The sequence below is a fragment of the Candoia aspera genome, chromosome 1 (genome assembly GCF_035149785.1).
Source record: "Candoia aspera isolate rCanAsp1 chromosome 1, rCanAsp1.hap2, whole genome shotgun sequence".
In the NCBI taxonomy this organism is placed as follows: domain Eukaryota; kingdom Metazoa; phylum Chordata; class Lepidosauria; order Squamata; family Boidae; genus Candoia; species Candoia aspera.
This window is the reverse complement of record NC_086153.1, coordinates 306091490-306118662: the sequence shown is the minus strand read 5'-3', so window position 1 is coordinate 306118662 and position 27173 is coordinate 306091490. Positions and strand designations below refer to the sequence as shown.

The following is a 27173-nucleotide window of genomic DNA, read 5'->3' as shown; positions in this document are numbered from 1 at the left end:
AACACCCTCCATGGATATCACTGCCTTCAAGATGATTCTGAAGAAGACACAGCAGTGGATTGTTAAGGCATACCACACAAGACCTAGGTGCTGTGGGAACTACAGAAGGCTCCAATATTTGGAAACTATATATATATATATATATATATATATATATATATATATATATATATATATATATAGTTTTATATATATATAAAAGCCATGCCATGGATTTGCATCCTTTTTCACATCAGTCCCTAGCCTACAGTTTAGCTTTTGTTTTACCCCATAAGTCAACAGTTTCAATTAGAATGCAGAATTTCTTTCCTGGGCACTGAAAGCCCAGTCAAAGTATGTTCTTTTATATATGGAATCTTCACCACTATCTAAGCCATTCACCTAGTGTTCCTTCTGGAATTTTATACAAAATATCTGTTTTGGATTTTACTACCATGAATAATTTGGCAACATTTGCAAATTAGACTACCTCACTATTTCCTGTGATCCAATTCATTTGAGGCTAACATAAATAAAATGACATTTAACAAATAAATCTGTGAGTAATAACAGTGCTTGAGATACAAATCTGCCTCCTGTGTGATCATTATCCATTCTGCTTCTAGGCCATTCATGTTCTCTACCAAGGTCTGTCTTTTGTAAAAATGTGTCTCTAGAGGGAGGGGAGGATTTTTTGGAAGTTAGAATGGCACAAGAAAAGAAGCAGAATTGTGAAAGAGAGAGTGACTGCTAAGGACAGGGCTACTGGGACTGAGCAGCAAAAGAAATGCAAATGGAGTTGGGCATAGAACATAGCAGAGGTGAGATATATGAGGGAATAGGGTTGAGCGATGAAATACTCTGTGGAAAGGATGGGTATAAAAATAAATATGTCTACGAGCTTTCCCCAACCTGGTGGCCTCCAGGTAGCAAAGTTGAGAATTCTGGGACTTGAACTCTAGCACAACTAGAAGGTACTGAGCTGGGAAGGCTGGCAAGTTTTGGTAGAAATGGGAGGTGTAGTGCAATTTCGTATTGCAGATCTGAGTAATTTACAAGCAATACATGTCTGAATACCAGTGACCAACAGCCTTTGTGTTTTCAATCATGTAACAGTTATGAAGCATTGTATGGTCAATACAATAGTTATTGAAAGGTACTCTGGAAATAAATCAGAGATGGATTTTCTTTTCATCCCTGCATGCTAAAGCAGAACAAAAATAGAACAAAATCTCCTAATAGATCTCAATGAAATTTCATTAGATTACCATACATCCATATGTACCATACTATACTCTTTTGGGTAAGCTATGTTATACAAAGCAAAGAAAAAGAGTGTCATGTTCACTGTTTCAATGTAGTTTATACATCGTAACGTTTCACATGCCATGGCGCTGATGCGCATTTCTGTTTGGGAGGGAGCTGCTGTGAGACCTTGTACCAAGCTCTGTATCTGTGTTCATTACAGTGGAATGTGTTTGGGTTATGTTCTCTGTTCAAGGACTTTTCCCGCAGACCATCAGAAACCGTTAGGAGCACCTGGGATTGTGAGCTTGGGAAGATTCTACAGGGGGGAGGGATTTCATTTGCACCAAGGGGTTTTAGTTTGCATTTGGCGTGCTTTTATCATTCTCAGCTTTCTTTGTGATCCTGCATACTATTCTTTAATAAATCAGATATGTTTGAATTCCTGCTCATGAGTCTGATAGTGTTTTAGAATAGGCAACCATTACATAAAGCTGAGAATCACCAAAGTTGTACTGTTAGCTCCTACCAAGATTAGTTTCTTGTGAGGGAAAATAGTTAACGATGGCCGAGTCCAAGCTCACGACCAGGGGACTTGAGGAGATGGCTAGCTTGATGCCCGAGTCAACGGTCAAGAGTGGAGAACTGAGCCTCACCCCAGAACCTTCAGATTTCCGGGATGAATCGAGTTCCAGTCCTGAGGTGGAGGAATCTGACGATGGGGGAGAACCAGAGCAACCAGCACCCAGTGAATCACTCGCAGAGTTGATCACCTGGGATGAAGTGGGAGAACCCCAGCCAGGGACGTCCCAGGTGTCCTGGAAGTATCGGTTCCCGCTAACCCCAGACAAAGAATCTACTACGGTGTCCACAGAGAGAAAGCTGAACACGCGATGGAGAGAGGACTCTCAAACCCCTGAGAGACTAAGAGTGGTGGAAGCCAAAATAGAATCTATAGAGTACATGTTAAGAAACCTGTCTCTATCACTGGAGGAGCAGGGGAGACGCGGAGGAGATCCCAGCTTCCCGCAACCATCCCCCATCCTGGCTGCCGGCGGAGCGGGGCTGGAGACGGCTCCGGGATGAATCTCCACCCCACAGGGCTCGATCACCAGTGTCCCCACCCCAAAGAGGGAAAGCTAGTGTAACCTGGGGCCCAACCACTCAAGTAGCTGCTGATTCCGCTCCAACCGGAGTGGGGGTGAGAGACTTTCCTGTCAAGTTTGATGGGGATCCAACAAAGTTATCTTTCTTTTTAACTAATGCTAAAAGTTACATGAGGCAGTTTGGAGCATACTTCCCTTCCGAAGAGGCTAAGATAACTGCCATTGCCAACAAGTTGAAGGGTCGAGCAGCTGACTGGTATGTTCAATTAAGTGATGCTGACTCCCCTGCACTTGATTATTTTGATGAATTCATGTGGGCGTTAAAGATGCATTTTGAGGATCCTCTGGCCAAGGCAAGAGCTAAGCAGGCACTGAAGGATCTTACCCAGGGCCAAATGTCCGTAGCTGATTACGCCCTAGAGTTTAAGGCTCTAGCTGGGAAAATCCCCAACTGGTCTCAGTCAACCTTAATAGAACAGTTTAAAGAGGGACTCAACCAGGACGTCCTACGGTGGGCGTTGTGTAGAGATGACCCAGAGTCATTGTATGAATGGATCTGTCTGGCAGGAAAGGCTGAGCATGCTCAGCATACCTTCATGCACACTAGAAGATCTGAAAGACCACCCGCCACCATGAGGGGACCCCGAAGTGCTGCGACTGCTGCCCGGCCAAGCTATAGAGCCTGGGATGAGGAGAGAGATAGGTGCTACGCGAGGGGTCAGTGTCTCTGATGCGGAAAGGAAGGGTATCGAGCAGCTGATTGCCCAAAAGCCAAGGATGGAGATTGAGTGGGGAAGCCACTGGCCAAATCGCTCCCCCCCTCGCGGCAGATGACAGCAGCCAAGGGTGCAGCCGAAGCTGAGGAAGTATTCTACTTCTCAGGTGAGGCTGAATACGACTCTAAGGAGCTGGCGGGAAATGCCAGCCACCTGCCATGAACAGCACCTTTGGGCAGGTGGAGGAGGATGGGTGCGAAGATGCTATGGTGAGTGCTGACTGTCCCACTTTAGCAGTAAAAGTGAAATTGGGCTCCCGCACGAAAACTGCAGAGGTCTGGGCTTTAGTTGACTCTGGGTGTTCCAGGTGTTTAATTCACCCTGATTTGGTTGCTGCTTTGGACCTGCCTAGCTTTCCCCTCCAGCAGTCTTTGATCTTCACGCAGTTGGATGGTTCAACAGCAGGGGGGGGCAGCAACCCATTTCACTGGAACTGTCGCAATGCAAATGGGCAGCCACCGTGAGACTTTGAAATTCGTTGTAGTACCTGTTGGCAATCCCTTGGTAATTCTGGGGATCCCCTGGTTGACCTATCGAAGCCCCTATATAAACTGGGAACACAGAACTGTGACTTTTAAAGATGGGTTTTACCAGGCTCTTACAGCGGAGAGAGCTGCACGTGCAGGGGTTGGAAGGGCTGCAATCGCCATGCCGTGCCCTAACTTGGCACCTTTAGAAGGCTTGTCCGATCGATACCAAGACTTTGCAGATGTATTTGGGGAAATGGAAGCAGATCAGCTACCCCCCCCCCACCCAAAAACTGACTGTGCAATAGAGTTGGTTCCCAATGCTCAATTGCCCAAGCCAAAAATCTATCCAATGACTCAAAAGGAGCTTGAGGCATTACAGGACTTTATTAACAAAAATCTGTCAAGGGGATATATTGAACCTGCTAATTCCCTAGTTGGGGCCCCTGTGCTATTCCGGGAAAAGAAAGATGGCACGCTTCGACTCTGTATGGACTATCGAGGGTTAAATTCCGTCTCAATTCTCAACAAGTACCCTCTTCCGCTCATGAAGGACATGTTAGCTCATTTGTCAAAGGGCAAGATTTTCTCCAAGCTCGATCTTCGCGAAGCCTATTTCCTCATCTGCATACAAGCTGGGGATGAGTGGAAAACTGCTTTTAATTGCCCACTGGGTTCGTTTCAGTACAAAGGTCTTCCTTGTGGGTTAGCAGGGGCACCCAGGGTCTTCATGCAGTTGATTAATGAAGTTTTACATGCTCATTTGTTTAAAGGAGTCCAGGTTTACTTAGATGGTGTTCTCATTTACACTGAAACCAAGGAGGAACATGAACACCTCCTCAAACAGGTGTTACGCAAGCTTAGAGATGCCAAACTTTATGCCAAACTTTCCAAATGTGAATTTCACAAGACCCAACTTGACTATCTGGGCTATCGAGTGTCTGACAAAGGCATTGAAATGGACCCTGCAAAAATTCAGGCGATTTTAAGTTGGGAACATCCCCGCACCCGGACGCAATTCCAAAGTTTCCTAGGGTTCAGTAATTATTATCGCCAATTTATCCAGGGGTTCACTGAGATTGCCTTGCCCCTCACTGATTTACTCCGTACCAAGGGCTTGGGGGAAACACGCAAGGTAAAACACCCTGGAGTCGTGCTAAATTGGATGCCTGAATTGGCAGTGTTCGAAAAACTGAAATCCCTTTTCACTGCTGAGCCTATTCTACAGCACCCCGATCCCGAACACCCCTTTGTGGTCCAAGTTGATGCCTCTAACTCCTCAGTTGGGGCTATTTTGTTACAGAGGGATTCTGAAAATCATTTAAAACCTTGTGCTTATCTGTCCAGGAAATTTTCTGAAACTGAACGCCGTTGGCATGTTTGGGAAAAGGAGGCGTTTGCTGTAAAAGCCGCTTTAGAAACCTGGCATCACCTCCTTGAAGGCGCTAGATGCCCTTTCAAGGTTTGGACCAATCACAGGAATTTGGAGGCCCTCTGCACCCCCTAGCATCCCAGTCCTAAACAAATTCAATGGGCTCAGTTTTTCAGTCGTTTCAATTTCCAGTTAAAATTTATCCCAGGAAAGAAAAACTTTCTGGCAGATGCTTTGTCACGTTTACCTCAGGACTTTGACCAGGGGGCAGGTGTGGTTGGGACTGTTCTCACTGAGCCACAACTAGGCTTGGTTGCTGTCACTTGGAGCCAGACCCATGCACGGGCAACCCCACCCCCAGCTCAGTCTGAAAAGCAGAAAGTGCAGTGCTTTCTCAGTTACAGAGGGACTTTATCCAGGCACTGAAATCTGACACTTGGTTGCTAGCTAATAGAGACAATGTTTCTTTTGAAAACGGTCTGGTGGGGTGGACCACCGCCTTTATGTGCCTGAAACTTTAAGAGCTGATGTTTTGTAGTGTTCCCATGATGATAAACTTGCTGGACACTTTGGTTTCGTAAAAACCCTACATTTGGTTCGCCGCCAATTTTGGTGGCCAACATTGAGATGTGATGTAAAAGATTATGTTGCTTCCTGTCCTGTTTGTGCCATGTCAAAATGGAAAGGGGGGAAACCACAGGGGCTTTTACAGCCAGTGGCCAGTCCTACCTGTCCTTGGGATGAGATTTCTATGGATTTTATTGTGGATCTTCCTCCCAGTCAGAAAAAAACTGTTATTTGGGTTGTAAAAGACTTTTTCTCCAAGCAAGCGCATTTCATTCCCTGTGCCTCCATCCCGTCTGCCCCACAATTGGCACGCCTATTTCTCCTTCATATCTACCGCCTCCATGGTAGCCCCTCCCGTTTGGTCAGTAACTGCAGGACACAGTCTACTTCCCAGTTTTGGAAATCATTTTTAAGATTGATTGGCACCAAACAAGTGCTGTCCACTTCTTCCCATCCTGAGACTGACGGTTCTACTGAGATTTTGAACTCCACCCTTGAACAGTTTCTTAGAGCATACATCAACTACCATCAGGACGATTGGGTGGAGTTATTACCTTTGGCTGAAGTGGCTTACGACAATGCTGCCCATCAAAGTACTGGACAAACCCCTTTTCGTGTGGTTTCTGGTCACAACTTTGTTCCCATCCCTGAACTGCCACAGCCCCCTTCCCAAACGTGTTCTGCATCTGACTGGGCTGTTAAGCTGTCTGATTCCTGGCCAGCGATTCAACAAGCTTTGGCTGATGCCCAAGCTGCTTACAAGTTCCAAGCTGATAAGCATCGTTCCTTACAACACAACTTCAAGGTTGGGGATCAGGTGTATCTATCTACTAAATTTATCAGGTCACCACAACCTTCTAAAAAACTTGCTCCCAAGTTCATTGGTCCTTTCCCTATTGTTGCTCTTATCAATCCAGTTACTGTTAAATTGGGCCTGCCTCACAATTTGAAACTCTTGCACCCTGTTTTCCATTGCAGCTTGCTCAAGCCTATGCACCACTCCTCCTGCTGGCATTCTCAACCTTCTCCTCCTGCTCCAGTCATGATTGACAGCCAACAGCACTTTGAGGTCAAGGATATCATTGATTCTCGCAAGCTTTGAGGCACCCTTCAGTATCTGGTCCAATGGAAACACTTTCCTCATCCTGAATGGGTGTCTGCCTGCCATGTTAACACTCCTGATTTAGTTTGCTGTTTCCATCTTGCTTACCCTTTGAAGCCTGCTGCTTAGTGTTTTCTTTCTTTGGGGGGGGCAGTATGTCATGTTCACTGTTTCAATGTACAATATACATCGTAACGTTTTACATGCCATGGCGCTGATGCGCATTTCTGTTTGGGAGGGAGCTGCTGTGAAACCTTGTATCAAGCTCTGTATCTGTGTTCATTACAATGGAATGTGTTTGGGTTATGTGCTCTGCTCAAGGACTTTTCCCGCAGACCATCAGAAACCGTTAGGAGCACCTGGGATTGTGGACTTGAGAAGATTCTACAGGGGGAGGGATTTCATTTGCACCAAGGGGTTTTAGTTTGCATTTGGCGCGCTTTTATCATTCTCAGCTTTCTTTGTGATCCTGCACACTATTCTTTAATAAATCAGATATGTTTGAATTCCTGCTCATAAGTCTGATAGTGTTTTAGAATAGGCAACCATTACAAAGAGTGAGAAGTAGTAAGCAAGAGAAATTAAAGACATGAGATAAGAAAAATCCTTGTATGCCATAGAATTATGAGTTCTGTTTGGACAAGTTAGAAAAAATTCTTGGGCTAAGCACGTACTCAGAAGCAGACACTAGTTTTTGAAATGTTTTGCAAACTGTCCTGGGAAAAACATTTGTTTGGAAAAGCAGCATATGAATTTTTAAATAAATCAAATGAATAAATCATATGCTGCATCTGGGTCTGAATAGCACACCTGGAGGCTCTAGTAAACAACAACAACCTGTCATTCCTGATGCCTGCCACTCTCAGACTAGCCTGCATTGCCCAGCCTGGTGCTTCTGAATGAGGTGGGCCATGTTGGTTGAGAATTCTGATGAGTGCCAGGTTGAGAAAGGCTGACCTGTACTATTTATGCCTTCACTCATGTCTTACAATCAGTCCTAGGAACATCTGAAGAAGTGACAGCTCTATAATGAGGAAACAAAACCATAGGTCAAATACAGATGAGCTGAAAGATCTGATTCAGGATCAGGGCTTAAGAAAGACTGTCTGGTCATTGAGGAGCTGGGTTATTTGAAGAAGCATAGGCATACCCCTGCTGGTTCCTTGCAGAGTATTTCAGAAGCCTTTTCCAGACTGATGCCAAGCTGAAGCCAAGCTGGGCAGGTTTTGATGAGCTTCTCAAGTAAACTGTTCCTTTGCAGGCGAAAACAGTTCCTCACAGCAACAGGCTGACTTGACGGGTCTTTATCTTCCTCCTCCTCTCCAATCTCTGTAGCAGGCCTGGAGAAATAAAGAAACAAACCCTGATCAGGCTGTTAATGGCAGCTTGTCTTGAACAAAAAGTTATATATTTCTCTGTGTGAGTGTGTGTATTACCCAGATGACGAGAACTTGCAGTGATTCAGCTGGGATTAATTTCAGATACACTGAATTTAGGTGCCTCAAGTACATAACTGAATCAGGTGCAGAAGTTAATGGCTGCAGGATTAGTATAATTTACATCTACATTGCTCTCTAAAGAAAGGCACACATTCAAATCCAAGCAAGAGTGTGAGTATGGAGGGGGAAATTTTTGAAAAACAAAATGGCAGTATAGTGTATTCACACATTGCTCTGGGACGCTCAGTGGGATGTTCCTAGGACCTTTGGAAAATGTACGTATCTTCTATGTCATTCAAGGTCAATTAAAACTGCTAAAGACAGCCTGTATAAAAAATAACCTTTCTGGTACTTCTAAATCAGAAGGGTAGAGCATGTTCCCACCAGGATATCCCAAATCTTGTTGTATTACAGGTTTGTTTGATATCTGTTTTGTCTACTCAAATACCCATCAGTTTGTCACAATAGATTCTGTTCTGCAAACAAAGCAGTGTTCCGCACATGTCCACCTTCACATCAAATTGCATTTTGAGAAGATTATCACAGAGGGCAGGTTACAGCAGGCCACAACTTAAGCAAATAAAAGTGTTAGTGAGTCCCCATAGAGACTCTGCAAGAAGATCATTAGCAAGTTAAAATTACTCAGATGGTTTTCTGCCTAAAGTTAGATTTGTTCACAGATGCGAAGAGCAGGTGGAACAGCATTTGCAGAGAGTGACATTTTAAACTCCCCTGCCCGCCTCTACTATTATTGCAAGAAAAACCACATGGTGCTACCAGTAAACCATGGTGCCTGAGCTCCATGGAGGAGAAGAGAGATTTGGAGCCAAAAGATAATGAGGGAGGATCTCAAAGGGTGGCCAGCATTCTGCTTTACAATGGACAGAGTATTTCAAGAGTCAGAGTGGATGACGGCACTTGACACTGGCTGATCTCAACGCAGCTAAGAAGATTTGGACCTGGTTAGTTTCTGGACAGGAAACCACTTCTATTTGTTGCCAAGAAAACTGCACTGATATGGCCATATAGTCACCAGGAATCTAGCTTGACTCAAAGAAGCTGTTACCTTTTCCTCTTTTACAGGTTGTAAAGAAACAATCTACTCTTCAACAGCATCTCTGTCTAAAGGACCGTTCAATCTATATCTGGCTTAGAAAAGTTTTCTGAACATCCTTGCTGGCCTGCCAGAAACTTACCAATTCTCACCCAGTGCTTATAGCTTCCTCCCCCATCGGTTTCTACAATGAAGAAAAGCCACAGTTTCCCTAAAAATCCACATTACCATGTTTCTATTATTTCTCTTTTGGTCATGTTTCCAGAGCCAACAGGAATGGTCTGCTTTCCATAGGAGGGGTTTCCTACCACATCCGGCTCCTTCTTCTGTCAGTCAAACCATACCATTTCCATATGCAGCATGCACAAACAAACTTCCTCTCCCCAAAGCATAGTCTCTTCTTCTTGAAGCTTCTAGTATAACACTGTTGCTCAGGCATTCTTCATCCCCACCCCCTCCAATTTCACAACATGCTACCATGATGACTGACAGCCATTAGGAAAGGCCTTTGAATTCATGTTTTCTGTCATGCTGCCCAGACAGCTCTCAGAAAAGCTTCTGAGGGTTTTAAATGCTTTTCTCATCACCACCCAGGGACATCTGCAGGGAGGGGTCAAAATCTGTAACACAGCAGATGCTGCCTCATGATCAAACCCCACCCCTTTGGATGTACGTGCGACTCATGGACTGAAAGGGTGGGGCCTGGATCAATGCCCTCCATCTTGCAGATTTTGATACCCCATGGATGGTGCTATCACCAACTTTCATAGTGGCCTCGCTGCAGGATTGTTTTTTTCCCCAGACCATTAAGCGAATATATGCACAAATATAGGTCGACAAACACATGTGCTTGGGAAGGAAACACCAGTATGTTTTTAGCTATCAGTCAGCTTGAAGATGAGAGCCAGTTTGGTGTAGCAGTTAAGGCACCAGGCTAGAAACAGGAAACCGTGAGTTCTAGTCCTGCCTTGGGCACAAAGTCAGCTGGGTCAGTCACTTTCTCTCAGCCCCAGGAAGCAGGCAATGGCAAACCACTTCTGAAACCTTGCCAAGAAACTTCAGGAACTCATCTAGGCTGTTGACAGGAGTCAACGCTGACCCAAAGGTGCACACACACACACACAGCTTCGAGATACCAAGTGTAAACACAGATTTATATTCTTGACAACCTCTAGATGTGCAAAAGTATAATTATGCCCATTATTATAGTGCCTGAAACATTTTGGCTTAATTTAAATATGCCTTGTAAAAAGCTTGGAAAGAAGTGTGGAAAGTCTGGAAATCTCAGCGAGCTACAGTTGCAGAGAGCTTTGAAATTGCCCATCAGTAGTTAACATCTGGACAGCAGAATGGTAAGGCACATGTGTTCCCAAATCACAGTAAGCTGCCTTGAATTTCAATTCAGTACTGTTTATTATTGAGATATATACCTCCCAATGTACTCATTTTAAAGCATATTTTATGATGAGTCCCCTCTTCTGCTCCTTTTTCTAATGGATTGGGGGGGGGCAGATTGGTGAGGCAGAGGTGGCCAATGTGAGGGCTTAGCTTTTCCTTGTCTATCACTTCCCTTGGCAGAATTGCTCACCTTATCGGATTCAGTGCAAAGTATGAATTCCAAAGGGAAATGTCGTTTTGGGCATAAAATTTGCAGGAGAGAAATCACAGGTGTCGGAAGAGGTGAGCACCCACTGCATCCCTCAGTCCTCCTCCATCCAAGATCACTCATTTTCAAAGCTGCATTTGTTCTTTTTAAAACGTCTTTATCAATGAAAGGGCTGCTGATACCCCTGTTTCTGCATACAAAGGGCCCCATTTCTGTCTGGAATTCTGGACAGCTCCTGCTGTACTGTACAAGATACTAAGTCGGTGTTTCTCATGGCTGGCTGGAGAATTCTGAGAGTTGAAGTCCACATGCCTTAAAGTTGCCAAGGTTGAGAAACACTGTATTAAGTGCTGAACTAGTTGAGCTGATGATCTGACTAAGGAAGCATCCAATGGGGAATGTATTTTATTTTCTTCCAAAACAAAAGAAAGGCCCTGCCTGGCCTGAAGAGAGGTCTATCTAGTCCAGGACCCTGTTTCCCAGACCTCTCCCAGCAGCTGGCATTCAGACTCCTTCTGCCATTGGTCCTCAAAGTTACATGTAGCCATCCTGTTCGATGGCCATTGTAGCGTGATGAACATGACTTTTGTCTAATCCCCTTTAAAAGCTGTGTAAGTTGGTGAATTCCCCCATCTCTTGTGGTAGTGAATTTTTATAGCTTAACTAAGGACTGTGTGAAGAATATGGGGGGAGGGGGAGGCTTCCATATACCAGTGTTAATCTACCAGAACACTGTATTGTCTCTTGGCAGTTTTTATGATGCCAAAGAGGTCAGGTCCCATCTGAAATGTGATTAGTCCCTCCATCCTCTATCATTTTCACAAATGGAGAACAACTGTACTCTTTTATTCTTTGAATCAGGTTTGTCAGGAAGTTCATGCTGTGGTTCAGCCGCCCATGGAGGTGGTTGGTGGTCCCCTGAAGGGAACCTGCCCTGCCTTCTCCCTGCAAGTATGTTTGTCTATCCCTTTCCCCAAAAGAGGTTTAACATCTTTTTCATGGAGCTTCCAGCATCCAGCCCTATCAAAGGACATGGGAAATGCCAGCATGGCCCCATCACATGGATGCTGTCCCCAGCATGATTCAGTGTGCAAAGGAGGGGAATGAGGCCCAAAGCAGAGATATGCCTGAGTTAGCCACACTTCTATATAGACCTTTTTAAATGGCACAGATGAAAGCAGTCTTTTGCATATGGAAGGTTTGGAAAAAAGAAATGCAGGTGGCCTGGAGATTCCCTCTCTTTTATCTGACCTGGGTTTCTTATTGCTGCAAGGATATCTACAGGGAGGAGTGGTCCAAAAAGTCAAGATGGCAGCCAAAACCATATGATTACAGCTCTGCCCTTTTCTATGCAAGTCACAATGCACATTAAAAAGGGGAGGGGCTTTGATTGCACGGTTGAGGTTGCCATCTTGACTTTTTGGACTTGCCCTCCCTATGGATATACCTGCAGCAATAAGAAACCCAGATTCCTTATTATGAGAGTGGCAGAAAAAAGCTTGCCTTTCTTTACACTCCTTGATACGATGGCTGTACTTCTCTTGTGAATGTACTTAGGAAAGCATCTCCTTCCTCACAAGATGGTGGAATAGTGGGCCTCTTTTCTGCCTAGAAAGACCCTTCTGAGAACACACTTTGGCAGCAAACATCCGTGGGGCATATAAAGATGAGATGGAATTGCTTTCACCTTGCAGGGGGAAGACCTTAATGAAGGACTACAAGTGAAAGAAAAAAGCAATGCAAAATTAAAATATTAATCATTAACCAAATTATGACTAATAAAAGATATTAATTAATTGATTGATTAGATTTCAATTCCACCTCTTCTCCAGGAATTCATGGTACTTACATGGGGATCTCCATCTGTTTTATCTCCACAACAACCCTGTGAGGTAGGTTGACTGAGAAAGAGTGGACTTCCACAGTTCAGGGTGACTTGAACCTAGGCCCTCCAGGTCCTAGCCCACTTCTATACCACACTGACTTTAACTGAAGCCAAAAAGTGTCTCCTTCCAGTTCAGCTTACCTCCTAGTAGCCACATCTGTGTAGTTTTCTTGGCCACAGTTCAGAAGAGGATTACTGTACCACTGCCTTCCTCCAGGAGGTTTTTTCAACTTCCAGTCTAACCCATAGCCTTATTATTCCCTGGAGGTCTTATTATTCTATTCAAGGACTAACTAGGGCCAGCCCTGCTTAGCTTCTAAGCCAGACAAATAATACTAATATATACTAGCAATTTGCTCTTGAGCTGGAACAGTTTGTGTTTGTGACATAAAGCAAAACCTGGAGCCAAAATTGTAATAAACTTGGAAGTGACTTTTAAAAATTAAATACAGGAACTAGGTTTAGAGTATACTAAGTAGTAATTAAAAATGCATGCTGAAATTAATTCAGAATATATGCGGAGGAATAATTTAGATAATGATATGGTCATATTTCAAGGTAAGAGGATTGCAGATTGGATCAGGCATTTATTTACTCAAGCTTTGGGAACTGCCTGGGTTCTGAATATTGGTATATTTGTTTACTTGATCATTTCACTTCCCATTTGCTGCTGTGGGAAGTGTCAGGCATGTGATGCTGGGGGAGAGGACTCTTCCCACCTGAAGTGAATCACTGAGCTTTTTAGCAGGAATGTTGAGGGTGTTAAAAAAGTCAAGAAGGTGTCTGTGGCTATGTGAAAGCCTTGCCCACCTTTTACATGCATTGTGTGTGAAACACATGTGAAAAAGGTTGCATGGTTCAATCATGCAACCATGGCCACCATCTTGACTCACACACACACCCCTCAATGGATGCTCCAGTTTTTGGGGGCAGGGGCTGAAGCTTCTTGGAACCATAGGTAGCCACCCTATCCCAGTATGCTTATATACTTCCTAAGGAGCAAACGGAATGGATTGGGAAAGTTTGAGAGTCCTGGAATTAGGAAAGTCCTCAAAGACTCTGAAAAACCTTAGGAGACATTAGTTTAGCATTACAGGAAAAAGTTCAGTGCATTTGATACCCATCTCCCCTTTTGGGGGGAGATGGGCAGTGATAAAATTTGATAAATAAATAAATAAGATAAATAAATCTCCTTCTGACAGCCATAACATAAATAAGAAATCAATCAATAAAACCCTTAGAAGGAGAAAACAATACAAGCTCAGAAATCCACCATGAACACGGGGAAGTTGTGAAGCTTCAAAGGAGTGCTTTGCTTCAGAAAAAAATACAAAATGAAGTAGCCCCCTGCTTAAACCCCTTTCTTCAAGGCAAGACCACTGGTTAAGGCAAAGCACATGACATATGCTACATGAAATGAAACACTGAGATGGACCAGGCCTACTTTACACAATATCTTATACATTGTACAGTATGCCACAGGTACAATATCTGTCTGCTGTTTAGAAACTGTTGATATGTGATTGGTGGAAGATGACCCTGACGCTTGAGGAACAAATTTGTTCCTTGATGCTGATTGGATCTGGAGAATCTCAGAGCAGCAGATAGGCCACTGGATTACACTCTCAGGGATACGATAAAGCATCTCTGTCATGACCCCGTTGCAAGGCACAAAGAGCCTCACAACGTGGATCATGATCATTAAGAAAGAGAAGAAGCAGATAATCAAATCAACGCTTAAACCAAGCACCCAAAGCACCCACACCCATGGACTCATATGCAGATGAATAGAAGGACTTCAGATAAGCAGCGATAACCCACACCTGGTGCCCTGGAGGACACACCTGAACCAAGAGGACAAGGACAGCAACCGGGAAAACACCCACACAGCCATCAAGAAACCCATTAAGGGGAATGGGGACAATGGAGGGTGGAGAAGCATGGGACCCCGCAAGAGGGGTATAAACAGGACACCTCACCACCGCACCCCCATTCCCATTTTTCTCTCTGTCAGTACCGTTTCAATAAACCGGAAATCCTTAATCCCTATTAAGTGAGTCCGTGTCTTTTTCGGAACGAGGCTGGCCCTGACATAAAAACGGGAATCGACAAAAAAATTTTACCTAGCACCCATCCAACCAGCTTGTGAGAGACCCAGCTAGGCATGAAAACTCACGGAGCGCGGCAACGCAACCACTCGGCACCCGGCGGCGAAGCCCCTCTCCCCTCGGGCGGGATGTGCCTGAGGTCCCAGCGGTGCAACGCCCAGGTAAGCCCGGGATCCAGCTCGGGGGAAGAGGAGTGGGAGGGAAGCACCCAGGCGTCCCGTGGCCTGTGGGCCACCGCAGACGAGATGGGGGGACCCTCTCTAGGTTCGCCCAAGACCCCGGAGGGACCGAGGGACGGACCGTCATCCACGACGACCGGAGGCGAGAGCGAGCGGAGAGCCGAGCGCACCGGCGGGAGTTCACGGATGGCGGCAAGGCTAGACGAGCTGGAGGAGGGGGTTCAGGCGATACGGCTACTGCTCCAGCAGCTGACGGCGGCGCAGGAACCCCGCGGCAGCAACGGCGTGGAGGTCACCAGAGTTCCGGAGGCGCACCCGGTGGACAGGCAGAGGAACGGCCCAGCGGACGGCGGCAACCACGGCGGGCCCCGGCTCCAGGAGCCAACCCAACGACTGGAGGCGCACCCAGATGAGAGACGGAGTGACAACCCCGCAAGCGGCAGCGACCATGGCGGAGCCCAGTTCCAGGAGCCCACCAGATGGACGACTTCCCACCCTCCCACCCTGTCGAGGAGACAACCTGCGGATGAGGAGACCTGGCGAGAGAGGGCACCAACACCGCCAGACGCCTGGAGACGAATTGACCCGCACCAGCCCCCGCAGAGCACACTGCATGGCCCAGATGTGACCTGGAGCCAGACCAGAACAGCAGCCAAGGACTTTGGCATAAAGTTCGACGGGGACCCCTCGAAACTCTCCTTCTTCTTAATGAATGCTAAGTACTACCTGGAAGAGTGGGGCCCCTGCTTCCGGACTGAAAGGGGCAAAGTTAATGCCCTGGCCATAAAACTAAAAGGACAGGCTGCTGATTGGTACGTCCAACTGTGCCAATCAGGTGCCCGGGCGCTGCAGGACAGCACAGAGTTCCTTCGGGCAATGGAACTACACTTCAGGGACCCCCTGGAGCAAGAAAGAGCAAAACGGACTTTGAAAACGCTCCAGCAAGGACAGCGCCCCATGGCAGAGTATGCCATGGAGTTCCAAGCCCTGGCCGGAAAAGTAGAAGTCTGGTCTCAATCAACCCTGATTGAGAAATTTAAAGAAGGACTCAACCTGAACGTGCTCAGGTGGGCACTCTGCCACAACAATCTCACTCCCTGACCGAGTGGATCCGGCTGGCGGGGGAAGCAGAGGATGCCCACGACAGTTTCCTCCAAGCCAAGAGGGAAGCACAGCAGGCGGAGGCAGCGAGACCTTCACGGATAGCTGCAAGGCCGGGGAAGGCAAGATCCCAACTATGGAAAGAGGAATGGGACTAGCGATTTGCAAAGGGGCAGTGCTTCATGTGCGGCAAGGACGACCATAAGGCGGCCGCCTGCCCCAAACAGACACCCAGAGAGAACTCGCAGAGGGCACCAGCCGCACCAACCCCAGCGCCAAGAAAGCGACCAGCAGCGAGGGGGGAGTATTCAGCCAGACAGTTCCCCTACAGCTGAGAGGAGGAGGGAAGTAATCCCGACGAGCCGACGGGAAACGCCAGCCACCTGGCCTAATGGGCGCCAAAGGACAGGTGGAAAAGAGCAACAGGCGCACAACAGAGGGATGAGTGAAGAATGTCCCACCCTCTATGTCTGTGTCACCCTCACCCATGGGGAAAAGACTGAAAAGGTCTGGGCACTGATTGATTCAGGCTGCTCAAAAAGCTTAATGCACCCGGACCTCGTAGCCGCGCTGAACCTCCACTGCTATCCACTTCAGCACCATTTGGTGTTTACTCAGCCTGATGGATCAGCAGCGGGAGGGGGCCTGGTCACCCAATACACCGGCGAAACCGCGCTACGGCTCGGCAGCCACGAGGAAAAATTGGCTTTCATCGTGGCACCGGTGGGGCAATCCCTACTGATACTAGGGATCCCGTGGCTCGTGCAGCATAACCCAGTCATCAACTGGAAAACCAGAGAGATCAAGTTTGCTGACGGGTGCTACCAAGCACCCACAGGGGACAGGGTCCTCCGGGCAGCAATGGGAAGGGCAACGACTACCTCGGAGCACAGAGGGACGGCGTTGCCAGACAGCCTGCCACCAAACTACGCGGACTTTGCAGACGTCTTCTGCGAGAAGGAAGCGGACAGACTCCCCCCTCACAGAAAAACAGACTGCTCCATCAAACTGGTCCCGGGGGTGCCCCTACCCAAACCCAAAATATACACCATGACCCCGAGGGAGCTGGCAGCGTTAAGGGACTTTATAGATAAGAACTTGGCGAGGGGTTTTATCGAGCCTGCAAACTCCCCCATAGGAGCGCCGGTCCTCTTTCGCGAAAAAAAGGACGGGTCACTGCGGCTCTGCACAGATTACCGGGGCCTGAACGCAGCATCTGTATCCAATAAAAGCCCACTGCCCCTAATAAAGGACATATTGTCCCACCTGGCAAAGGGCAAGGTATTCTCTAAACTAGACCTAAGGGAAGCCTATTACCGCATAAGGATACGGGAGAGGGATGAGTGGAAAACGGCCTTCAACTGCCCATTGGGGTTGTTTCAATACAAGGTGCTACCTTTTGGACTGGCAGGGGCACCGGGTGTATTTATGCAATTAATCAACGAGGTCCTGCGTGACCACCTTTTTAAGGGGGTGCTGGTTTACCTCGATGATGTGCTAATATACACTGAAACAGAGCGTGAGCACGAACGGTTGTTAAGGGAAGTGCTCAAGAAATGTCATGAGTTAAGGATGGCGAGCAGGGGGCTCCCATCCAGACTGTCAAGCACATGCGTAGCACTGAGGAATTGGTCAGCCATTCAAAGAGACACAGATCGGGACCGCCTTAACCTTTGGGGTTTATATGTCTGGGTTTTCCCACGCTTCTTCAGTTTGTTAGGATTCCTGTTAAGTACTAGCAATAAATATTAGAGACCAGTTCCTTGTCTCAGTGTGTTTCCTGGCTGTTAGGACATCAATCCTAACAAACTCCTACTCCCATCGAAAGAGGGAGGAACAAGAAATTAAGGAGATACGTTTGGAATGTCTTCAGAAAACCAAGAAATGCGGCTCGCCATCCAACAATTGGCAGCATCCCTGCAACAACACCAACAACAAGTAGATCTCCAAATCAACACATTACAAGCTGCCATGCTACAGCAGTTACAACAACCAGTTCCGATTAACCCACAACCGGCACCAGCAGCAGCAACAGGACCCATATGCCAGGGCCAGGATGGATGACCTCCAGAGGATCCCGCAAGACATTGCCTCCCCATTCAATGTGGAGGCAGGAATCCTCTGGCATAGTGGGCGATTGTATATTCCCCCTTCATTGAGGGAAGAAGTACTGAGACTGTGTCATGACCACCAAACGGCAGGCCACGGAGGTGTTTTCAAAACTCTCCATAGAGCTCTGAGAGACTACTGGTGGCTTAAGATGGTTGCAGACATTAAGGGTTACATTGCTTCTTGTCACACCTGCAGACGAGCCAAGCCTCTCCCAGGGAAGCCCACAGGACTCTTGCAACCCCTACCCACCCCCAGTAGGCCTTGGGATACTATCTCCATGGATTTCATCACTGATTTACCCCCGGTCCAGGGCCTGACTTCCATACTGGTGGTGGTGGACCTTTTCACAAAGATGGCACATTTTATTCCTTGCAAGGGCCTCCCATCTGCACCAGCCACAGCACAGTTGTTCATGGACCATGGTTTTAGGTATAGAGGCATGGTGAATCACTTGGTGAGTGACAGAGGCCCACAGTTCACTTCCAGGTTCTGGAGGGCCCTTTTCCAGTCATTAGGGGTCCAGATCCACCTGTCATCAGCGCATCATCCTGCCAGTAATGGGCAAGCCGAGAAAATTAACCAGTGGTTACAGCAGTATCTCAGGTGTTACACCACTTATCGGCAAGACAATTGGCCAGCCCTGCTGCCCATGGCAGAATTTACTTATAACAACTCTGTGCAGTCATCTACCCAGATGTCTCCATTCCAAGCACTCTACGGGGTTAACCCTCAGGTGTTGCCCACCTCCTCCCAGCAGGGAACTGTCCCAGACGCAGCTGATTTTCTTAAAGAGCAACAAGTTGCACAGGAGTTGTTAAAGGAGCAGCTGAACAGGGCAAAGAGTGCTTACAAGAGGGCGGCAGATGCTCACAGACAGGAGGGGCCAGCTATTGCGGTAGGAGACAAGGTGTGGCTCTCTACCAAATTTTTGATCTCTACCAGACCCTCCAAGAAGTTGGACTCTAAGTTTGTGGGCCCTTTCACTGTGGCGCAGCAGATAAATCCAGTGGCTTATCGTTTACAGCTACCAGCATCCATGAAAGTCCATCCAGTGTTTCACAGAGCCTTGCTAGCCAAAGACCCTCCCCCAAGTGCCTTGCGATCGCAACTGCCCCCCCCCACCTCCAGTAATTGTGGAGGGAGAGGAGGAGTACGAAGTTGAGGAAATTCTGGACTCTAGGAGGAGGGAAAGGGCATCCAATATTTCATACACTGGAAAGGGTACCCTGAGGAAGAGCACACGTGGGAGAATGCCAGAGATGTCCATGCACCAGCACTGGTTCATCGTTTTCATCAGCTTTTCCCTCACAAACCCAAGCCTCGCACTCTACCAGAGATTCCTCTTTCGGCTCAGCAGGCCGAAGAAGCCCAAGCAGAAAAGTTCATGAGTGTGTATTTCCCCCCCCCCCCGCCTGAAGCCTTCACTCGTTACAGAGGAGGCGGGGGAACCGCAGCCCTCCACCTCGGGCTTGCATTTCCCAGGGGGGAGGGGGGCTGACCTTTCTAACTCTCTAGATGTTTTCCAGCAGCAGCCACCTGGCCCAGAGGCATTATCTGATTTGGAGGGCAGCACTGCTTCGTCCTTGGAGGAGTTGTCCTTTGAAGACTTTCCATCGTTGCCCAGTTCCCATGGGACTTTAGAAGCAGACGGCACATCTTATCAAGACTCTGGAGGGGAGGGGGCTGAAATGGAATGTGAATTTGGAGGGGAGGGTGATGTCATGAGTAAGGATGGCGAGCAGGGGGCTCCCATCCAGACTGTCAAGCGCATGCGTAGCACTGAGGAATTGGTCAGCCATTCAAAGAGACACAGATCGGGACCGCCTTAACCTTTGGGATTTATATGTCTGGGTTTTCCCACGCTTCTTCAGTTTGTTAGGATTCCTGTTAAGTACTAGCAATAAATATTAGAGACCAGTTCCTTGTCTCAGTGTGTTTCCTGGCTGTTAGGACAAGAAACTTCGCAAGGCAGAGCTGTCTGCCAAGCTCTCCAAGTGCGAGTTTCACAAACAACAAATTGACTATTTAGGCTACAGGATTTCGGAAAAAGGGATTGAAATGGACCTGAGCAAGGTCCAAGCAATACTGGCATGGGAGCGCCACGCACGAGGAGACAACTTCAAAGTTTCCTCAGATTCACGAATTTTTACCGGGGGTTCATCCCGGGGCTGGCAGAGATTGTACTGCCCCTGACCAACCTCCTAAAGACCAAGGGTTTGGGGGACACTCGCAAATCGAGAAACCCGGGGGCGGTGCTAAACTGGACAGCTGGCTGTCAAATGGCGTTCGAGAAACTAAAAAACCTGTTTACAGCTGAGCCAGTATTACAACATCCCGACCCCACCAAGCCTTTCGTGGTGCAGGTAGATGCCTCCGACTTCTCCATCGGAGCTCTCCTGCTACAAAAGGACTCTGACAACCAGCTGAAACCCTGCGCGTACCTTTCCCGCAAATTCTCCGAAACGGAACGGAGATGGCACGTATGGGAAAAGGAGGCGTTCGCAGTGAAAGCAGCTCTGGAAACGTGGAGGCACCTGCTGGAAGGGGCAGCCTGCCCCTTCGAGGTCTGGACAGACCACAAGAACCTGGAGGCTCTCAGCACGCCTAAATGCCTCAGCCCGAAGCAGGTGCGCTGGGCACAGTTCTTCAGCCGGTTCAATTTCACACTGAAATTTATACCGGGTAGGAAGAACTTCCTGGCGGATGCCCTCTCCCAACGGCCACAGGATGACACGCAAGCCTCAGACATTGTGGGGACGGTATGGACCAACAAACAACTGGGCTGCCCAGCTGTCACGCGCAGCCAGATGAGAAATCAACGCACGCCAACACGAACGCCAGAAAACGAACGGAGCCGCCATTCAATTTCACCCAATTGGCAACAAAGACTCGCACAAGCACTACAAACAGATACATGGTTGCAAAACAACCGACACCATGTATCTATCAAGGACAACCTAGCCTGGAAAGAGAAAGTCTTGTCCGTGCCAGAGTCATTGCAGGGGGAAGTTTTAAACCGCTCACACAATGACAAGTCTGCGGGGCATTTTGGGTTCGTAAAAACCCTACATCTAACGAGACGGCAATTTTGGTGGCCAACCCTGAGAAAAGACATTAAAGACTACGTAGCCACCTGCCCCACATGTGCCACCTCCAAACGGAAGGGGGGGGGAAACCTCAAGGGCTGCTACAGCCAGTAGCCAGCCCCTCTTGCCCCTGGGAAGAAATTTCCATGGATTTTATTGTAGACCTCCCACCCAGCCAAAGGAAAACAGTCATCTGGGTGGTAAAAGACTACTTTTCAAAACAGGCACACTTTATTCCTTGCGCAACCATCCCCACCGCACAACAGCTGGCACGCCTGTTCCTGACACACATATACAGGATCCATGGCGCCCCCTGTCGGTTGGTGACCGATAGGGGCACACAGTTCACGTCAAAATTTTGGAGGGAATTTTTAAAACTCATTGGCACCAAACAGGCACTGTCAACGGCGTGGCATCCACACACAGACGGATCTACAGAGATCCTAAACTCAACCCTTGAACAATTCCTGAGGGCATTCATAAATTACCAACAAGACAACTGGGTGGACCTACTACCTTTTGCAGAGGTAGCCTATAACAATGCAGTACACCAGAGCACAGGCCACACCCCATTTAAGGTGGTCTACGGAAGGGACTTTGTACCGATACCAGAACTACCTCAACCAGATGCCCCACCCTGCTCACCAGACGACTGGGCGGCACAACTGGCGACAACCTGGCCAATCATCCAAACGGCCCTCGCAGACGCACAAACCACGTACAAGAAATTTGTGGACAATCACAGGGCGGAGGCACCGAACTACAAAGTGGGAGATAGGGTCTACCTCTCCACTAAGTTCATAAAAACCTCACAACCCTCGAAGAAACTGGCACCGAAATTCATCGGACCCTTCAAAATCACAGAAGTAATCAATCCGGTGACATTCAAACTGGAACTGCCACACAATCTACGACGGATCCATCCGGTATTCCACTGTGCCTTGCTGAAACCAACAAGCCCATCCAAATGGCACACGGAAGACCCACCGCCCCCACCCATCATGATAGATAAACAACAGCATTTTGAGGTACAGGAGATACTGGACTCAAGAAGACAAAGGGGTACTCTACAATACCTCGTTAAATGGAAGCATTTCCCACACCCAGAGTGGGTCCAGGCACAACACGTCTTAGCAAAACAACTGACTAGACATTTCCATGAGGCATACCCAGGGAAACCAGCACCCTAAAGACATCTTCGGGGGGCAGCATGTCATGACCCCGTTGCAAGGCACAAAGAGCCTCACAACGTGGATCATGATCATTAAGAAAGAGAGGAAGCAGATAATCAAATCAACGCTTAAACCAAGCACCCAAAGCACCCACACCCATGGACTCATATGCAGATGAATAGAAGGACTTCAGATAAGCAGTGATAACCCGCACCTGCTGCCCTGGAGGACACACCTGAACCAAGAGGACAAGGACAGCAACCGGGAAAACACCCACACAGCCATTAAGAAACCCATTAAGGGGAATGGGGACAATGGAGGGTGGAGAAGCACGGGACCCCGCAAGAGGGGTATAAACAGGACACCTCACCACCACACCCCCATTCCCGTTTTTCTCTCTGTCAGTACCGTTTCAATAAACCAGAAATCCTTAATCCCTATTAAGTGAGTCCGTGTCTTTTTCGGAACGAGGCTGGCCCTGACAATCTCACTCCCAGAATGAGAGCTCCACTGCTGTAGCAGACAAGTGGAGTCTCAGGCAGGCCTGCAGAAATAGTAGAAGGGAAAGGGCCACAATGATAAATTAAAAATCCAAAGGAATACCTGGTGTGCCGATCAGCTGTCTTGTGGTTAGCCAAGTGGCAGCAGCACTGAAAGTGGTGGTGGTGGTGAGGTTTGAAGGCACTCAGCAGTGAGTCTTTCAGGGCGGTGGTGGTGATTTTTACATTTTAAAACATGCTAGCAGGCTGCACAAGGCTGCTTGGCGAACTACATGCAGTCTATGAGCCATATGTTGTACAGGTAGTCCTTGCTTAACAACCATTCATTTAGTGATAGTTTGGACTTACGATGGTGCTGGGGAACCGACTTATGACCAGTCCACACACTTAAAACCATGTCAACACCATCACATGATCACGATTTGGGCTCTTGGCAACAGATTCTCATTTACGGCCATTGCAGCGTCCTGTAGTCATGTGATCACCATTTTCAACCTTCCCAGCCAGCTTCTGGCAAGCAAAATCAATGGGGAACCACGTGATTTGCTTAATGATCACATGGTCTGCTTAATGTCTGTGGTGATTTGCTTAATGACCACTGGAAAAAAGGCTGTAAAATCAGGTCAGATTCGCTTAATGACCGCTTCACTTAGCAACTGAAATTCCAGTCCCAATTGTGGTCATTAAGTGAGGACTACCTGTACAGGTCTGGTCTTAAGGATGGTTGACATCCCTCCCAGAAAGAAGGAGAATACTCTCCCAGGAGGACCTCTCAGTATAAATGGATTCCAGGAAGCTTAGAAGTCCATGCCAGAAGGGGTAGTTTGATCATTAAAACTAAAAATTAGATGTGTAGATCGCATGTTAATTTTCTGCCCCTAAAAAGGAAGAAAACTAGTGAAAAAGAATTTTAAGTAGAATGTTTGCACAGAACCCATAGTGGCAAAATGCGAAGGGAGGTATGAGAGAAAAAGGTTTCTTTAGAAAGTCTTACCCAAATGAAAACAGCAATGAACTAACGGCAGAGGGATATGGTTGTCAATGGTATTCTCATTTACAGAAAGATTTAAAATGGATAAAAAGACTTACGGTATAGAGCAAAGTAAGACAGAATTTGAAGTATAATTGGGTACTGATGATGAATATGTAATTGCTAAAATGTATAAACTTTAGTTGAAATTTGAAACAGAGGAAGAACAGGTTAAAGAATGTATGATAAAGCAGGCTAAGAATTTTGCTTATAATATACAGATGGATCAATGGGAAAATATGTGGTTAAAAGGGTTGAAACTTACATTATGTTATGACCTTAAAGGGAATTTTTATAAAATGATGTATCGTTGGTACATGATGCCAGAGAAATTCTCTAAAATGTATAAAGGCACTTCAAGTGTATGTTGGAAATGTGAAAAACATTTATCATGCTGGGTGGACATGTAAAAAAGCTAAAAAAATTTGGATTCAAATACACACATTGATACAGAGGACTTTAAAAATAATTATTCAATTGAAGCCAGAACTTTTCCTTTTAGGATTGGATAAACAGTTAGAAAAAAGCCATGGAAGATTATTTCAATATATGATCATTGCAGCGTGACTATTATATGCGGAAAGATGGAAAGATTGGTCATGACCCACCATGGAGGAATGGCTGGTGAAATTGACAGAACTTGCTAAGATGGACAAATTGACTTCTTCGATTAAAGAAAGGTCATTACAGACATTCATCAACTACCGGAAACCCCTTACGGACCTTTTGTGTGAGAAAGAAATTGATGTTGTGATTTATGGTTTGGATGTTTAAAAAGAATAGGTTATAGAAAGAAGGGAATTATGATGAAATTGGAGAGAGTGGTTTGATTAAGAATTGTACGTATAACTGCTGAGAGCGATATCGGAAGCCATTTCTTTATATATACACAATTTCCCCCATTTCGTTCTGCTTTCTGTCTTTTTATTTTCTTCTTTTTTCTATCTTCTTTTCTCTCTAGTTTTTTCTTTTCTTTTCTTTTTCACACTTACTTTGCTATATTTTTTTCTTTCTTTCAATGTATTTCTTATTAACAATCGAAGAGAATATTTGTAGCTCAGGGTTGAACTGTGGAGTCCTTGGTGCTCTCTGAGCCTGGTTGTTTTCTTGCAGACGTTTCATTGCCCGACTAGGCAACATCTTCAGTGCAAAGAGGGAGTGGGCCTTGCTCTCAGTTTATATACCGTGGCTTGCCCTGCTTGTGTTGGGAGGGTTAGGGTATTTCTTATTATTCATGTAAAATCTTTTAATACAAATTATTTTAAAAGAAAAAGAAAAGAAACTATCAACAGTAATATATCTTGGATTTCTTATGGTTTGGGAGTTGGGGGTTTGGTAAGTGGACAGTTCCATTCCTAACCACAGATATTTCAGAAAATAACTTTGGGGGACTTGTGTTGAACCCCACAGCAATTCTGCCATGCTGTTCTGCAGGATTCTGATGTATCTCCCATGCTTTAAACATCCAGAAAAAACAATCAAAAGATTTGAAGTGATGTGCCACAAGACTGCTGATCACACCTAGCTCAATTTTCCCTCCTCACCTGAGTCATGTGAGGCCATGCAAGTGCTGAATCAGTGCCTGGAGCCAATAATTATTTGGAGAGGGGCACTACGATTAGATTGAATCTTGAGAATCTGGTCCAGTCCAGATCTGGTCCCTTGGCTAGGTGGTCCCTAGGGCTGAGAATTGGATGGGTAGCCTGGGTAAGGTTGTACGGCCCGCTGAAGAGCAGATGTATGGCCTGGAGATTTTTTTGTGCATTCAGTTGGTCATTGCAAACTTTCAGAAAAATACCATTTGGGTGACTGAATATTACGGGGTAAACCAAACCAATTTCTGCCCCATCCCTTTTTGAAAATATACAAAATATTTTGTTTTTTCTAAAGCTGATAAAACAGCATTCATAACCTCTCTCAGGAACAAAGCATCTTAAAAAAGTGTACAGCCCTGATATATATTGCACAGTCTCTTTCTCTCCCTGCTCCCCCAAAGGATAAAGTTAATAACCAAAAAATCCCTGTTATTACAGTGATCATCATAACTTAAATATTAAAGTATTAATGACAAACTGGGCTGTAGAATCCCTTGACTCACATCAGAGTGGCGAAAAGTGGAAGTCCTTCAGTTTTTAAAAAAGATCTTTGGACTTCTGTTGGATTATCTTCTGCTTTTTCTAAAATCGCTTTACTTTGAGGAGGGTTTCTGGCCATTTAAAACTATGCGGTAGAGTTTGAAAGATTACTTTGCACATCTGCAAAATAGATGTGGCTACTGGGTAGTATGAAAAAGTAATAAGCAAGTGAATAGCTAAGTCACTGAGTTCTCTCTACTTTTCTTTTTTCAATGTGTATAGCATAAATCTAATTTTTTCAAGTAAATAAAACACAGATTACTTCCAACATCAGTTAAACAGATTTCAACCCAAGGAATAAGATAACCCACTATTCTCCTGCTTGACATCTCCTTGTGTGCATACCCTAGTCTGCTCTGGAGTATCTCCAATTCTTTGAATAAATCTGGCATGGAGTTCAGATTTTGTTTACTGGCAGAACAGTTGCTAGACTCGAAGTAGCACTGTGAGTACAATCCTGGGTCCCTTTTCAAAGTATTAGATCTCTTGAAGAAGCAAAGTCTATAGTTGCTGCAAACTACATAGTTCTAAGTTTGTTTATTTGTTTGTTTGTTTATCATTTGGCCGCCCATCTCACAGCAGTGATTCTGGGAGGCATTCAAAATAGAAGAACGCTTCCACGGTCCAAACCACAACGTCCAAGGTTAAAACAATAATCTCAATTGATAAAAAGCAAGTTCAACTAAAGTATAATTGGGATCCCCAGTGGATCTTTTTCCCCTTCTCTGAGTGCCTAAGGCTTGAGTCATGTTGGTTAATCAAGCCAGTGGAAGTAACACTGGGCCTCCGAGTTGCTCTCAGCAGGCCAAGCGTCCAGAGGCCAAGCTGTGAAAAAGCTTAATCAGCTATTTGATCTGACTGCACTGCAAGCACCACAGGTAACCACAGAGCAAAAGGAAAGCAGAAATTGGGTTAGCTTTGGGGTTCTCGTTTCTCTGCCAAGTTTCAGGATTAGTGTCAAGAAACAGGTCATTTTACTCTGTATGCATCTAAAGGTTCATATATTGCACGTTGCTTTGAATAGCACTGCAGGTTGACAGCAGGCAGTGCTTTGTTCCCCCTTATCACAAAGAGGGAAAAACTTTTGTTTTTGAAATGACAGATTTCTGGTGATCATAGAAGTAGAGCCAAGCCTGTATGTATGGGGCAGGA

General features: G+C 46.3%; 1 protein-coding gene across 1 annotated transcript in view; it reads right to left on the bottom strand.

Moving 5' to 3' along the window:
• RIN3 (Ras and Rab interactor 3) overlaps positions 1-27173 on the bottom strand; it is a 100861-nt gene that overhangs the window by 50564 nt on the left and 23124 nt on the right. The window contains exon 2 of the mRNA XM_063290252.1: positions 7765-7954. Within this exon, the coding sequence (XP_063146322.1) occupies positions 7765-7954 (190 nt within the window). The remainder of the gene's footprint in view (positions 1-7764; positions 7955-27173) is intronic.